Source organism: Caloenas nicobarica, chromosome 13 (assembly GCF_036013445.1).
Source record: "Caloenas nicobarica isolate bCalNic1 chromosome 13, bCalNic1.hap1, whole genome shotgun sequence".
In the NCBI taxonomy this organism is placed as follows: Eukaryota; Metazoa; Chordata; class Aves; order Columbiformes; family Columbidae; genus Caloenas; species Caloenas nicobarica.
This window is the reverse complement of record NC_088257.1, coordinates 8,759,928-8,776,685: the sequence shown is the minus strand read 5'-3', so window position 1 is coordinate 8,776,685 and position 16,758 is coordinate 8,759,928. Positions and strand designations below refer to the sequence as shown.

The 16,758-nt window shown below is 46.3% G+C and overlaps 2 protein-coding genes across 4 annotated transcripts in view; one reads left to right on the top strand and one right to left on the bottom strand.

The window, feature by feature from the left end:
• FAM13B (family with sequence similarity 13 member B) overlaps positions 1-1,307 on the bottom strand; it is a 48,964-nt gene extending 47,657 nt beyond the window's left edge. For all 3 annotated transcript variants that reach the window (XM_065643994.1, XM_065643997.1, XM_065643996.1), the window contains exon 1: positions 1,068-1,307. The gene's annotated coding sequence lies outside the window, so the exon portion shown is untranslated. The remainder of the gene's footprint in view (positions 1-1,067) is intronic.
• Positions 1,308-13,213: 11,906 nt separating this feature from the next.
• On the top strand, positions 13,214-14,433 carry LOC135993994 (thymosin beta-12-like). Its single transcript, XM_065644242.1, has 2 exons — positions 13,214-13,382; positions 14,378-14,433. Exons 1-2 carry the CDS (start codon positions 13,214-13,216, stop codon positions 14,413-14,415), a joined length of 207 nt encoding a protein of 68 aa, XP_065500314.1. The 3' UTR covers positions 14,416-14,433.
• Positions 14,434-16,758: the final 2,325 nt, after the last annotated feature.

The following is a 16,758-nucleotide window of genomic DNA, read 5'->3' as shown; positions in this document are numbered from 1 at the left end:
AAACTTCCAACCTTAATGCTAATCCAGTTGAACAATTTATTCCAAAGTCACATACTAACTATTCCATGCCTGACGATACTCAGGAACATATGCCGGAAAAGAAACAAACAACTGTATAGGGTTTGGTATATTCAGTTTATTTTTTTAAAACGGGCAAGAGAGATTAGGTGATATTTACTTTCTTCATTCGTTATCTTCCCCCGCCCCTTCAGTCTGACAGCAGTAACAAATTTCGTAAAAATTTAAAAATGCAGCCAGACCAAGGAACTCAAGAGTAAGACAGCTGTGTATCAAAAGTTCAAGTTGCAGTGTTTGATTGCAGGGGTGGGTTGTTTCGTTTTGGCTTTTTTTCAAGATGGCATGAAATACCTTAACATTGGAGCATCTCACGTTAAAGCAAATTTTGGTAGCAAGGAGCATTTGCACTCAAATGTTTAAATCCCTCAGGGAGCTTCCAAGAACAATGGAAGCCCACACTGAGAGATTCCGCAGACGATACATTTAGTCACAGGCTGGAGCATTAAGTCCATGAGCTAGAGCTCTTAATGCCAGCGTTGCCTTCGTATTCACAGAAGATTTAGTGTCAACGCTTCTTTAACTTCTGGAAGCAACTTTGCTGGCAGGGAGCTGCCGGGCTGTCAGCGTGCCAAGCCCCATGGCAGGGGGGACAACGCTGATCCCCCGGGGGAGGAGGGCACGGGCTCGGCAGACAACTCCGCGGGAAGAGCCAAGAGATGCCTGCTGGCTGTCAGGGCTGCTCCGAGGTCCCACCGCCACCAGCGCAGCCTGGGGAACGCCCGCCCCGCTTGACAGCTCCCCCCGGGCGGCTCTAGCAACTTCTGCACCGCGCAGCCCCGCGGCGCGCCCGGCCCCGCCACCGCACGAGGAAGTTCCCGCGCCCCTCATCAGCGCAGCTCCCAGAAGGTTCCTGAAGCCTGCCGCGACGCCCTCCCTCCCCCACAAGCCGCCTCCAACGGGGGGAACCCGGCCCGGGCCGAGCCGCCGCCGCCCCCGCCGCAGAGGGGAGACCCCCGCCCCGGCCCGCGCATGCGCCCCGCTCCGCTCACCGTTGCCGGGTGACTCGCCCTCCCCGCCGTCCTCAGCACCAGCAGCAGGTTCCTCCGCCTCTTCCTACCCCGGGGGCCGGCGCGGGCCTCTCCTCGCCGCTCCGCTCTCCTCGCAGGCCTCCTCCTCCCTCGGCCGCCGCCGTCCCCGCCGTCCGCCGCGGCCTCCGCGCTGCCGACCCGCGCGCCGTCCGTCCCCGCAGCCGCTCCGTGGCTCGAGCGCGCCTGGGCGAGCGGGGGGTCCCCAACGGTAGCGGCGGCGACTGGCGGAAGTGACGCGCTGACTGACAGGTGCAGCGCGCGCGCCCCCCTCCCGCAGGGTCACGTGCTGCGGGGCGGGGAGGGGTCGCGGGCGGGGCCGGGGGAGCCGGTTCCCGCCGGTGGCGGCCGCTCCCTCAGGGCGTGGGAGGGGCGGGCGGCCCGGCCCGCTTTAGGGCCACCGTCCGTTATGGCCCCGGGCTGCCCAGAGCCTCAACCACAGCGCACCCGGGAACAACAAGCAGTGACACAGGGGTTCACTCTTTTTTTTTTTCCTAACCCTACAGTGATTCAGCCGTCTGCCTGCCTCGGGATCAGGGGTGCCCAGAGTGTCCCCACCACCATCGGGGCCGCCCCACAGGCTCCTGCTCAGTTCCGCGTTTCTCAAAACCACATCACAACACTCCCAGTGCCATTTCCAGAACTGGAGGCGCGAGGAGCGACGGCTCCCAAACATTTCCCAAGCGCGTGGCACAAGTGACCCGGCGCCCTTTGACAAAGAGCTAATGCGTTTTGAAATACAAAATTTAGCCCCCTTTAAACCGAGTTAGCACAAGCGAATGAAGAGACGCGCGCTCAGAGCAGAAGTGGCAGGGCCGAGCCGGGCCCTGCGGTGCCCACCTGCCACGCTGGAACCGCAGCCGCGGTTGCCGGCAGCTGCCAGCAGCCACGGGACAGGGGTTAATAAAGCGTTCACCACCTACATCCAAATTTCCTCAAAAACCCTCTCAGGAAAAGCTTTCCTTCCCATGAAAAACTGACAGAGAATATACAAAAGAAAACAAATATATATAAGCAGGATGGGATTAATTGAAAATTCTACATTGCCAATAGCCGGGAGGGTTTTGTTTCAGGTTTTCCAATATGGATTCTGCATTTTATCTAGAGGTAGGTTTCTAAGACTCATTAAGAGGTTTTACATTTGGAATCCAAAGAAGGGAGAGTCACAGTCCCACAGTAAATTAGCCTGGTTTTAATCAGATCTAAAATTATATTCTCCTGCTAGAAGATTTTGTGTCACTAGGAATACAATGAAGTATGTAGGGTCAGGGAAAACGACCTCTCAGGAGGTCTGTATTTGCTCTCATTCTGCTTCCACAGCAGATTTCTCGTCTTGAATAGTTAATAAAACTTCCTCTTCTCAGGATGAGGTTTCCAAATTTGTATTTTGTATACATAGCTGTGTTCTTCCTGATTCATTTAGCCTCATCAACAACAATAAAGATACTGAATCAGAACAAGCTGGCAATTTTGTTGATGAAACATGGGAGAGAGCGGACTCCAGCTGGCTCTTCAGCAAATATATTGGCCAGTTGACAGGAATAAAACTGCAAGAAACCTGACACAGAAAACACGGGTGGCAAGAGGAGACAGACAGCAGAGGCAGGTAAGCAGGCAGGGCCTGCACAGCACCTGTTTGCTGGTTTTTGAGTCCAAGACAGTGTCTTCCCTCCTCTGAACTGGCTCCAAGAACACCATTTTGTGCCAGTTTAACCCACCTCCTTTCATACGCTTCCAGCGTTCCTTGCAGGGGGCAGACATATGCAGTTCCAGGCTGCCATTTCAGTCTTTTCTGCTCACTTTGTGTTCTCGCTGCCTATTTCTGAAAGGTTGAAGAGAACCTGGGAGTCCTGGTGTTTCAGCCACTTTTTCAAAGATAGCAAATATAGAGGGAAGGGAGGATGCGTGGTTACACCCCCAAAATACAGCTATTGAAGGCGTCTGCCTCTCAGATCGCTGCTAAAAATTACCATGGAGCAATGCGGTAGCTGTCCCCATCCGTTTCAGGGCACAACTCAAATTTTACGGTAGCGTTTTGTAACTCTCCCTCTTACACGGTACACAGACTGCCGCACAGCTCGGACACCCGGCCCAGTTTCGGTGGTGTGGACAGGGCAGCGTGGAGCTCACACAGGCTCGTTGACGCCCTCCCGTTCCACAGACACACACAGAGCAGCCCCAGCACGAGCAGGGCTTGCGCAGGTGCATGGCTGCAGTGCCCTGGCGTGACATAGACTGTCACCCGCACGTCAGGACATGTGACGATGCACAGAGTTGGTGACAAGGCTGCAGCATGTGGCTCTGCACAAGAAGGACCCGTTCCCCAGCTGCTGCACAGCTCCAGGAGCTTGGCAGATGTGTCCGGTCAGCATCTGGCTCCTGACACTGAAGAGCCAGAGTGCCATGATAGCCCCCTCTCATCAGTAAATCCATGTCCAGGACCACACCACGAGGGACGGGCCACTTCTGTAGCTCCGTGTGTTATCTTTCAAGTCCAGTTAAGTTGCTCAGCCTAGCAGTTTTGCAGAGATTCCGCTACAAGGTGCTCACAAAGTAACTCAGTAGATCTGAAAAGATTACTAGCATAATTCTCTTGTTTTCAGGAAGAGCTATTAATGAGCACAAGTCATTATCAGCAGTATATGCCACAGAAGAACTGGAGCCATGCTTCCTTCGTGGGTACCCAATGTCAGTCCTGACCTAATATGACTTCAGAATAAATATTCTCCAAACACTTTAGTTTCCAATTAAGTCTAATTCCAGCAACAGCCCTGCGTTACTCCTCCTCAGAAATTGAAGCAAATGAAAGAATAATAGCTCTGTCCTAACTGTCCTCACTGTTGTACAAAGCTTAGTACAAACCGAGCTAGAATATTCCAGAACTTAAATCAGTTTTGCAATGCCATCAAATCCCTGGAAGGTTGATAGCCTGCTGTCCAACTCTTTACCCTCATACTGGGTCATTATCTTACTAGAAGGAAATGGAAATCTGATGCACAGCAAAGCAAGACACTGTCTGCTGTGATACCTGAATGTTATATGCCAACATTTTATACTTGGAGGGAACATTATCTATGCATCAGCAAAGTATTTCCTTTTGGTTTTAATTGTCCATCTACCAAAAAAAAAAAAAAACCAAACTATATTCTCCAGGGCTTGGAAGTACTTGATTTTTGTCTTGGATGTATCCTACTGATATCTTGCAAAAATATTGACAAACATGAGTCCTTTCAACACCAAGAAAGAATTAGCAAACTTTCCAGCTAGTTGCTCTGCAAAATGCTTTCCTTTACTGCATATTTCATCCAGAAACAGAGACATGTCCCCATACCAAGTCTTTACTTTGTTCCTCTTTTCCTGCATTCTAGAATTTTCTAACAAACATTTTGTTTCAGGGTGCCCAGCACAAGACACTTGGCCATGTTGGACATCCATGACTCTCCATGGAGGCTCTTGAATCAGCAGGTATCCAGTTCTGACTCACTGTCTAAAAGGGCACCTGACAATCAAAGTCCATTTTTAAGGCTTCACAATGCTCAAGCAAACAGGTGAAGGAATCTGTTCTAGAAACAGAAACTCCAGCACAGAGAAACACATTCACCTTTTCAAAGACTGTCTGCCATTAGTAGACACAGATGTAAGGATTTTTTTAAACTGAATTCAATATCAAAGGCACATGTTCTATGTGAATGTCAGACATTTTTACTTGTTTTTCTAGTAGATTACTCTGGTTAAAATAAACGTTTACAACATAAGATTTTTTCCTGCCTTTGAATACTTTTTGGATCTGAATCTTGGTTTTAGAAGATGTCTTTAAAGTAGAGATCTAGGAATATGGGGCAAATGTGGCTTTTCAGGCTTGTTCACATTTTAATTGCATGGTTGCAGACTTAGCAGGAAAGAATTCTTCCCTTCTTGAAATTCAAGACACTGAAAGGTTAATTCAATCTTCTCAGTTCCATTTCCTTCCTTCTGTTCCCCTTCCCACACTCCCTCCCCCCATCTGTAGACAGCAGAGTTATTTGAATTTTATGCAAGCTAGTATTCATCCAAAGGGAAAAATCATTCAACGTATGCATCAGACAAGAGAAAATTACAATATTGCACACTTTGGTATTTCACTTCTTGCTTGCTTTTCTCTGCATTCACCAGTTTGGGCTGTGGACAGACATGAACTCATGCCCTAGAGCTCGTTTCCACTGAAAAGTCAACTTAAACTAAAGCTTGAATGTCCCCATCCCTTTTGAATTCCCCTTCTTTGCACTCATAAGGGTCTATGCTTGAGCTGCTGTGGTGCTTTTACCCTGAGCTGGGGAGAGGCTGCAGTTCGTTCAAGTTAGCACAATTTGTCTGCTGCCAACACAATCACTCTCTGCTGCTCCCATGTTATTTCATGGTGTGGTCACTCATGCTCAAAGTACTGTGACCCCAGAGGAGTCAGTCTGGGTGTACAGAGCTCAGGTTAAGGCTATGTCTTCATAACAGGGTTAATAAGACTGCACCTGATTTCTGCACTTTATATATATTTGCAAGAAAAAAAGAGTCATTGAAATCAGTCATTGAAAACATTCCTTAATTCAGTCAGGTCCTAAAGAGATAGCTGTTCACTTCAGACATCATGAGAGGTGAAGTGTCTCATGGTTTTTTTTTTTTTTTTTACATTTGAAAGAAAAACAGCATTTAACATAATACACTTACATTTGAACAGGCAGAAGTTAACAAATATGGAACTTACTGATTACCACTTTCTTACATAGTTGTTGACCTTGTACACAGTGTATAATACCTATGGGTTTGGCTTACTCTGTATAACGAGCTTATGAAATTGGAAAATGATTTTTTGTAAAGATGATGTATGAATCCCTTCAAGTAGAAATACAAGTTTTTATTCTGGAATTGCTCACAGATATCAGCTAGAGAAGATCCTTGGCTGCCTGGTCTGTTACTCTGCTTCAGCAGCCTCATTTTCTTAAGCAGCTGAAAAACTTCAGGGTTTATCTTATTTTCCCCAAAACATAAAACATACTTAGGCTGTCAGGAGGTCCCAGGCTATTGGAAGTGGAAGGATTTGGCAACACAAAGAGAAGCGCTGGTTAGGCACCTGTGAAAACCACATCCACAGCTGTGTCCCAAAAGTCAAAGATACCACAGCTCCTTGTCTACCCCAGCACAACAGGGATTGTAATGACAGGCGCACCTATTGTCCTTTTTCCTCTGGACAAAAAGAAAATCTGAAGTTGATATCAAGTTAGTAGGTCTCTGCGTTTCATTATCTTTGATTATCTTATCTTGGATTATGTTGGTTATCTATTTGCTGCACACTGGGTGCCACCATTTGATCTTCATAAGGAACAGTGATTTTCGTTTTTGTTTAAAGCAAAGAGAGTGAGAAATCCAGCAGTGGATTGTTTAATTCCAGAGCAGCCAGCTGCACTAAGAGCCACATTTGAGCACACTCCCAACACTCATCCAAAACTTACTCTTTCCCTAAGAGCTGCTGCTGGCAAGAGATACTTCTGTCCAGAGACCCAGAGAGATAAAAAGACTGTTAGCAAAGACTCCAGGTCATGCCAAAGTAGCGTTTCTAGACCAGTATTTATCGCAAACTGTCATGTGCTCTATAGCATATTAACTAATGTGACTAATATATCACATGCTCCTTTCCCCACCCTGTCTCTGTGAGAGAAGCATGTGCATGGACATTTTGTATTTTTTTTTTTTTTTTGCTGTAATAATGCACGCATGTGTCCACATTTTGTTAGGAAAGGCCAGGCTGAAGCCGAGTACTTTATGCTGGAAGACACACTTTTGGGTCAGTTCTCAAGACAAGAATATCCATCTGGTTAAACTTTTAAAAATTCACCCCCATACTGAGTTTTATAATACCGAAAAAAGAGGGAGAGAGAAAATTTCCACTCCCACTAGCTTATGTTTTCTCTTTTTGCTCTTTGGTGCAGTGGGGCTCCTAGTATAGACTGTCTGAACTCCAGAGATATTTGGAAAACATGGGATTGGAAAAAATAACCCAAGCAGAAGGACTATCTACAGCTAGCTTCTCCTCTCCCCTCATCGTTTGTACACACCTACCCTTAAGGCTCAACAGTCTCAATAAGGGAAATGAAACACCTTCAGTAATGATAAAGCACACAGCAGAAGACAAGTATTGAGTATTTACACACCGGCAGCGCAGCGTTACAGCTGCCACCCTGCCAAAGAGGGATCACTGCCTTCCTCATACCCTCAGGATTCATTGTCTCTCAGCCTGGGAACCTGTCTCTGTTCCCAAACATGGATTTTTTTTTGGCAGCAAGATGGAACAAAAGGCACAAAGAGAGCTAAGAAAACCCTTTCAGTGAAGCTGTAGTCTTTTTTTTTTTTTTATTTGTTATTTCTTCCCCTAAGGATGGGAAACCTTCTAAGGATGGCTTATAGCATGCCCAATCCTGCCACCTTTCTGGAGGATGCTCAATGCTCACAGGGACCTAAAGGAATTAGGGTGCTTGCGGATTCCAGCCCAGCTTTTGACCTTGAAAAATTAATCCCTTACCTTTAGCACCAAAAATACCACAACATTTTGGAAATGAAACCACTGTTAAATTTGAGTGGGTGTGTTACTTCGAGCCAGCACTAATATGATTATGAAATCAGTTGTGTCAGCTTGTTGGCTCAGCTACAGACACTGATCTGCTCCAGCATCTGTTCCTCTAACCGGCTGCTCACATTAGGGTGCTTTGTCCCTCGTCCCTCCTCAGCTCCGTAGAGAAATAGATGCGATCTGATCCCCACTGATGCACCAAAAAGAAATAAATCCCTTTTCCTTGCAGCTGCCCACCTAGACTCCATGAAACTTGGCATTTCCAGAGCACCTCTTGTGCCAAACATGAGCACAAGATCCCCCAAGTCCATGAAGGCTATCCCCTTATATATATACACATATATATGTATATATGTATGTATAATATGTCCCTGCAGCCTCAGCAGGCTGGGCTTGCTACTTCCAAGTGACAACAGCCAAGGGAAAAGCTGAGTAGCAGCAGGCTCCAGACCTCCCAACCTCACTCTTCAGACTCCCCTCTGAATTTTCCTTTGAACTTGAGCTCTCTTTAAACATTTCCTCTCACCTATTACTGCATCCTGGTAGCAAGTATTTGTTTTCCTCGGTTTCTCTGTGGGTGTCTGACAGACGCTCGGTGTTTGCGCTGCCAGGCACACTTTAATGCTGTTGGTGACTCACTGGTATCCGAGGTGTCCGTCCTGGCAGGTTTGACTCAGCCCTTCATCCTTTGGCAGCAGACTGAAATAAAATTCAATTTCCATTGTATCCGAGGTAGCTTTTCAGGCACGGCTGTACCAATATTGGCTTTCCGTGCTTTAGGTGTATAGCATCTGTAAAGATCAAATAGTTTGCTCTGCTGGCTTGCTGGTTTTCCTCGTTCCCATATGCTGGATCATTCAGCTGCTGCTGTGCACCTCAAACACTGTTGGGGTTCATTGCTACCACAGTCATCCCAAGGCCGGGTAACTGCCATGCTCCTCTTACTGAAGGTGGTGACTGAAATCCTGCCCTTAAAAACCTGTCAGATAACTGCTTTGCAGCTCATAGAGCAAAAATATCTCAGTTCCCAGTGAAATCGAAAGGCATCTGAGTAAAATATCACTGACCCATCCTTCCGTCCCGTAAACAGTTCCAATGCGGTATGCAGTGCCCTCAGGCCACACTCCAAATATTCCATATGAAAACTGCTCATGGCTGTCTGTCCTGCACAGAGTGTAAACATGAGGCTTGAATCCAACGTGAGCTGCATTTGACCACGGTACCGTGTTTAGAAGATACAGAAGCTTAACTGACACTTTACGCAATGGTCAAATTGTTCGTTATGAATTGAGCATCTACTGACTTCAACTGAGAGAACACGTAATTTCTCATCATTATGTTATGTGGACTAACACTGTTACACCTTCCTCGGAAATCCAACCTCACATCAATTAAAGACCTGGTCATCTTCAGCCTAAAAACCCAAACAATCCATCCCAAACTGGTTTTAATGCTAGGTCTGTCAATAAATCAGACAATTAAAATGGTGGTGGTGAAAGAACAAGCATGCCCATCATGTCTTAGCGTGTTCAGAAAAGCCTGAGCTCTGTTGTGAATGCCAGGGGCCAAGCCCGTGACTGTACAGAGAAAGCAAGAAGAAAGATTCTTCTGCTTTGCTGCCCTGAACACTTCATTTGCCCTCTACATCTGAGAGAATTTGTGCCAGTCTAAAAGTTTAAGAGCATTTCCCCTTATAATCTCTCTTCATTATAAGAATTCTAATTGTTACTTGTGAAAATGGACATATATTTAACAAACAAACTCATGAACTGCCTGAATTCATTAATCATCCAGATAGCGTTTTAAAGTCTTTTCTGATCTTCTAAATCTGGTGTCCAGCCTAACAAGAAGAGGTTAATGCTTTCTTTTTAAACAGACACTAAGACTGTTCAGTGCCAAATCTCAGCTACAGCTTACACCAAATATTCACCCAGCAGCCACCTTCCTGCTTATTCCCAGGGGTTTTCAGTCAAGAGCCCAGCTTTCTATTTTTGACAATTGGTTGGAGTAAGGGGATGGAAGCAAGGAAACATTCCTGACGCTAAATATGACTGGTACACAAACTGATTTCGCATGGGCAGTCGGTGCAGATGCAGAGTTAACCAAGCCAGCCTGCACAAGTCAACTGAGCTTTTAACATAACAAAAATGCAGCTACATTAGTGCCAGGACAATTTTAGGTGCCGAAGCAGCACAGCCAGGTCTGCACAGAGCTAAGCTCAGTGGGACCCAGATGATCTCTTTGGAGCTCCAGCTGAGCAGCGTTGTGCAGGTTTTTCCACCTCTGCAGTATTCTATTCTCCTTTACCTCAAATACCACAGACATGGCTACATAAAAAAATGTTCTTGGAGTGTTGTTTGCCACAGTATGCAGCAACCCCTGCACTCTCTGAAGATACAGAGTATGGGATGGATAAAGGAAGGAATCACTGGGTGGAAAGGAACCACTGTTTCTGGATGCTGATGAGTAAAGATTTTTTTTTCCCCTGCATTGTGTTCATTATTTTAAACACACTTTGGAAGAAGTCCTTAAGATACCTCAGTTTTCTCCATGCACACACACACTCAAACCCACTCTACCTAAGACTGGATATTAGGAAAAAATTCTTCATGGAAAGGGTTGTAAAGCACTGGAACAGGCTGCCCAGGGAAGTGGTGGAGTCACCATCCCTGGAGGGATTTAGAAGATGAGGCTCTTAGGGACATGGTTTAGTGCTAGATTTAGGTTATGGTTGCGTTCGATTATCTTGAGGGTCCTCTTCCAACCAAAATGATTCTATGATTCTGCTATGCCAACAGAAATACCCACAGCACCTTCTCAGGGCTCTCAGTTAGCTGTGAGACATCTCCGTCTCCCTGAGCTCATCGGCCAGGCTCCATTTGTAGTCAGCAGAGAAACTCAGATGCTCTGAGGGCACAATTAATTTTATCCCAACTTAGTTGCCTCCCTATTGACTATCATGGGGTCTAGACAAGTAATTCAGATGCAGACATCCAAAGTTACACAAGAGGAAACCCACCACATCTAGGAGGATGCACACAGCCCTTCCCTCCCAAACCCAGGAGCTTTGAAAAATGGGTCCCCTGGTAGTTTTGTGCTGCACAACGGGAAGCGCAGCTGGGGCCATGTCACATCACAGGCATGTCCACAGCCATTGGGAGCAGCAGCTTCCAGGAGGTGGCTACAGGTAGTGCCCACATCTAATACGAAGTGTTTCTTGCAAATACATGCAAGAGCTATTAGTCATTTTAAAAGTTTTTACTGAAATTCATGGAATCATCAAATAATTTTGTTTGGAAAAGACCTTTAAGATCATCAAGTCCAACTGTTAACCTAACACAGCCAAGTCCACCTCTAACCCATGTCCCTAAACCTCATCTACACATCTTTTAAACCCCTCCAGGGATGGTGACTCCACCACTTCCCCGGGCAGCCTGTTCCAATGCCTGACAATCCTTTCCGTGAATAAATTTTTTCCCAATATCCAATCTGAACCTCCTCTGGCTCAGCTTGAGGCCATTTCCTCTTATCACTTGTTAGTTGGCAGAAGAGACCAACACCCTCCATGCTCAGGCAGTTCAGAGATCAGAAGGTCTCCCCTCAGCTCCTGTTCTCCAGCTGAACCCCCAGCTCCCTCAGCCGCTCCCATCACACTTGTGTTCCAGCCCCTTCCCCAGCTCCGTTCCCTTCTCTGAACTCGCTCCAGCACCTCAAGGGCTTTCTTGTCATGAGGGGCCCAAAACTGCCCCCAGGATTTGAGATGCGGCCTCACCAATGCCCAGTCCAGGGGATGGTCACTGCCCTGGTCCTGTTGGCCATGCTCTTTGTGCTAATTACATCGCTCAGCACCTACAACACATTCTCCCCTCACTGCGACTGCAGAGGTTCCCTGCGAGAAAGCCCAGTGTGGTGCACGCCATGGACGCGGGTGGAACACAGGAACGGGCAAACGCAGCTTTGGTGAAGCGCCAGCAGGAGGGTTGGCTGTGTGCAGCTGCTCCGGCCCACGAAGCCACACGCCACCGCGCCGAGGGACACACCAGTGAGCGTGTCTGTAGCTGCCAAAACGGGAGCAAATGAAGGATTTATTGTGGTTTCTTTCAGGACACGCTCCCAGATGCCAGCGTGATGCTCAGGCCAGGCTTATCTCGGATTTGGCCCTGGCCAGCGGCAATTGTTCCTGGGCTGGGCTCAGAGCCCTCCCGAGCCCCCAGCCCGTGTTCTGCCAGCCTGGGTGGGTGGGGGACGATCCCCAGGCACTTTGCTAAACGCACCAAAAATCTCCCCACAAACTGATCTGGCAGCAGCATCCCCTTGAATGAACTCCAAACCTCACCTTAACTTCAAACCTCAGCATTGTGAAAGAAGGGCAGGAATGGAAACTTAAACATTATTGTCTTGGTAGATGAGGAGGAGGAAAAAAACCCACAAACAACAAAACAGGATGTATTTTGGCAGTTTTCCACATCAGTTTTCCCATTTCCCTCCCTCATACACTTTCTGCAGCAGCGATCTCTCCTTTCCCTAAATGCTGAGCAATCTCAGTACTAAACTAATCAATATTAATAGCGATGGGCTGGGGCGGGGGGAGGAGAGGAGGGATTACCCTGACCTTTTTCAACTCACACTGCCTCAGACAGCCACCAAGCAGCTGAGGAGAGAGCAGCCAGACGGTAATGCCATGTGGTTTTAGTAGCTTTTCTTTTTAATATTTTTATTTTTTTTCCTGGGAATATTTACTTCTGTTGTCTCAGTGCAGATACCAATGAAATCTGATTCTCTTCAGGAAGGAAAAAAAAAATATAATTATATCAGCCATCTCTGGTCCAAACCTCGCCTTGACGGGAAACTCCACTGAAATAAGGGGAGTAACGCCCAGGCTGGATTTGAACTTGAATTTCTATTATAAACAGGAATTGGATTAGGGAATTTTTGACAGGTGAAGTGTTGAATGCCAGTGTGCTTTGTTGATTTCTCTTATAATAGAATATAATCAAACCCGTTGAGCCTGCGACTTGGATATCGAGTGCGAGAGCAAACAAAGGGCTGGGTGAACCAGTCCTCTATTGTTAAGCACAAGTGTCCACAGCAGCTCATCCAGATACAGGGGTATGTACGCACTCAGGATAGGGTGCTCGGAATTAAAGACAAATCCTATTAATTAAAACAAAATCATGATTCAAGCTCTTTGTTCATATTGATTTTGGGGTTTATTGTAGACGTTCTGGTTAGCAGCATTCCTGAAAATAGGGGCTTATTAGAGGATTATTGGCAATTAATGCATTGTCTGTTCTTTACTGAGAATATTATTGCTTCCATGTGCAAAATATGATTTTTAGAAATTGAGTCTGAAAAACCTAGATAAATTTCTATTTATGCCTTTCTTGTTCACTCTGAAAGATCCAAGCTTCAGGGAGAGGTCCCAGACTGAGGTGTTAGATTTGTGGTGGTTTTTTGAATAAACATTTTGATGGTATTTTCATATTTTTTCTTCCAAGCAGAAAATGCTTTGCAGATGGCTGAAATCACAGCACTAGCTGATGAAGCCATGGGTGTGTTTTTCCTTTCTTTGTCAGGACCCATCATGTCCGACAAACCAGATTTTGCAGAAATTGAAACATTTGACAAAACCAAGCTGAAGAAGACAGAAACCAGAGAGAAAAATCCATTGCCCACTAAAGAAAGTAAGTGCTTAGGAGGCTATTTCAACTAAATCTGTATTGCAGTTCATACGCCAAATGAATACTAATCATAGGATTACAGGCTCAAACTCATCCCTGACTTTAACTGGGGATAATACTAAGACTTGTACTCTATGCTGGGCTTCCAAGGATACGAGGAGTTCTAACCGATGGTGAGTTTTGTCTGAAGAATCCTTTCTGATGAGATTGCTCTTGCTTCTGCTAAAAGCAAGACCAGTTTTACTGCTGGCTGCAGGTGACGGGATCAAACTGTTTGTAATTACCACCTTACCGGCCTGTTCGGAGGCACAGACACACAGGGAACCCTGGCACATCCCTGGCAGCATCCCCAGAAGGTGCCTGGGCTTGGGATGCAACGTGTTATCAGGAAGATGAGCTGCTGCCCCCCTCTGGTACCTGCTGTCAGCCCTGGCCAGGAGAGCTCCAGGCACCTTCTCTGGGAACAAGGCTGCAAGAGAAACCCATCATCATCCTCACCTAACAGGCAATCTTCCTTAGCAAAGCACCCCTGGGCTTTTCTTGTGCAAGGTCATCTCCCATACACACACTGTGCACAGGCGGCCAGGTGAGGATTGTGATTCACATCCAAATTTGGATGTCAAAACGGCATCTCTCTGCATTTGGACCAGACATTGTGAGTGGTTTCCTTCAGAAGAGTCTCGCTAACCACTTTGGATGTGTCAGTACTAATAGCCGTGGACACACGCTGTCCCTCAGCATAAGATACTTGGTTTTTTCCCCGTTTTATTATCCCTACCAACACTAAAGCTATAAATACAAGAGGAGATTTGCACATTGTGAGCCGCACCCTACTAGCTATGCAGACCTGGGAACGGGTTGGCATTTTGAGGGTGGCCAAAGAAAGCACGTGGGGACTTACCCTCCCTGGCTTTAAGAATGGCTATAGAAATCTGTATCCTGCAGAATCATTATAATGTTTATTGATGATGTTTTTGTTTCCTCTGTTTCTCTGGCAGCTATCGAACAGGAAAAGCAAAGTGAAAGTACAGCCTGATCGTAAAATTGAAGATGTGGCTGCTGCTTCTTCAGTGGGGTTTTGGCTTCCAAGTTCGGTTGTTTTGTTTTGTCCCCCCCCATCCCATGTTGATGTCCCATTTATTTTAGCAAACATTTGCTCCTTTAATGTTCCACAGGGAAGAAGTTTGGTTTGTGTTTGTTGAACAAGATACTATGTATTTGTATTCTTAAAACTGTAATTCCAAGTTCTGTATCAACCCCATTACTTGCCAAAATAAGCAATTTGCAGAATAATTGTTTTTCTAAACCTCACAATAAACAGGTCTCTTCTGATCAGCTGTCTTTGAGCCTCGCAGAAATAGGGTTTACACCACAACTCTTACTGGCATCTTTCTCACTTTGCATTGCCGCAGCATCTAGAGATCGCAGCCAGGTTGGGAAGAGTTACCCCAGTTCCCCAGGGTGCCCCTGGCTGGCACACAGCCCCTCTCCATCAGCCCCCAGGTACCCCCTGACTGCCTTCGCAGCAGCTTGGAGAATTCACTCCCTTTCCCTGTCTCACTCGAAAGAGTGTTTCACAGGAACTCTGAGGGACAAATTTTGCATGCTAATAGCTCCCAAGCTTTTAAACCCCCAGCTTGACAACAGATGTGAGTTAGATGGGAAGCTGCTAGCCTGCTTCAGTCCTGTCTGACAGTAGGTAAGAGATCTCACAGACAAGTACCAGCGTACAAATTCCACACAAAACTGGTGGTTGGGCTGAGGAAATACTTAAATTAGCATTCTAGCTGGGAGAAGGACTGCAGCATCCTCTCCACAGCTTTTTTTCTCTCTTTAGCCTGCCGAGATCTGATCAGCCTCGGGACAACCACAGCACACACAGCCTTTGACCCACCTGATATCAAGCAATATAGGAATGTGGAAAGGTATTCAGGGGGCAGAAGGAAAAAAACCACATTATTGCACTAATTTTCCCGGATGAGAGATCTTCAGCAACACAGGAGTGTAGGACACAAACCTTCAAATCAAGCAAGATCTCCCTAAATCTCCATTACTGGTGGTGCAATAACATTCTCAGTGGTCTGCAGAGGGCTTGGCAAAAACAGACTTTGGTACCAGCTCAGGGGACCCTCAATTACACGGTATCACATTATCTCCAGAATTAATTTGCAATCATATTAGAAAAATAAGTGCTTACTCTGGGAAGTTGAACCACTGCCCCTGGAGCTTCAGTTTGATCCTACTTGCACTGGGATATAGGAATAATTCTGTGTACTTTGACAGGGTTACTCTGGGCTTATACCTGTGTAAGGCAAAGCAGAAACCAGGCTATGGGCTTCAGAAAATAAAAATGAATGGTTGAGGTGGTGTTTAGAAAGCTCTCCTCTGCTTAAAGGTTGCTTGACACTTGACATGTAATGTGAATAGTCAGAATTTCAATTAAACAATAGCAGCATAGACACAAAATGGGTGACTTTTGGTGGCAGTAAACAGAGGTGGCCAAGGGAAAACACACAGCATGTAGGACTAGTGATTTCAGTTAGAGCTTCATAAATGTCAGGGGTATGCAAAGGGCCAAGACAGCTACTACTCATCAGTTAAACACTGCTGTTTTCCTTTCACAACCAAGTCGGTGGTTTTTTGTGCACATTCGCCTTTGAGGACCTCATTCCCCTAGGCACCTGATTCTAAGGGGGTTTTTTAGGGTCTGCTGAATTTATTAATACTTGTTTTTATTTAAAAGGTGAAGAATGTGAAAGGTTGAGCAACAAGGAAAACAGTGCTATTTTCTTTGTGAGTCCTGCCCTCCCCTCACCCCCTGCACACTTCGGGGTCAAAGAGCCTTTGACATTATTTAAATATCTGCTTTGATGACGGTTCCTTCATGGAGAAAGCCTTCAGAGATAGCACTCAGAGCAACAACACCTACTGGAAACTCATAGTTAATACCATTCAACCAGGTTACCAGTTACTTTTCCCCAGGATGATTTTTAAGCACCATATTGCACTCAGCAGGTAAGTCCACAGACTAGATTTCCTCCTTGTTTGTGCCAGGAAACGGCGTTTTATTGCACATGATAATCACCCTCCTTCTCTGCCAGCTCAGAGCATCTGCCAACTCGCTCAGCACAACATGCTGTAAGTCACCAAAAACCTCTTTGGCACAACTGAGCTGGTGTCTTCACCCCCAGGTTCTCCCAGAAACTCAAGGGCTGGGCTATGTCCTCAAGCCAGCACTTCATGGGCAGAAGGGAAGGAAGGTCTGGCCAAAGCAAGAAAAAAAACAGAGATATTCTCCTCTCATGTTTGCACAGATACAAAGGATTAGCAGCGTGGCTCTAAGGAGTGATGCGAGAGATCAGAGCACTGTCTACAGCTC

Coding starts and splice junctions, on each gene's coding strand:
- LOC135993994 (XM_065644242.1), top strand. CDS start 13,214: ATGGCTGAAATCACAGCACTAGCTGATGAAGCCATGGGTGTGTTTTTC. Junction 13,383..14,377: donor TCCATTGCCCACTAAAGAAA/GTAAGTGCTTAG, acceptor TTTCTCTGGCAG/CTATCGAACAGGAAAAGCAA.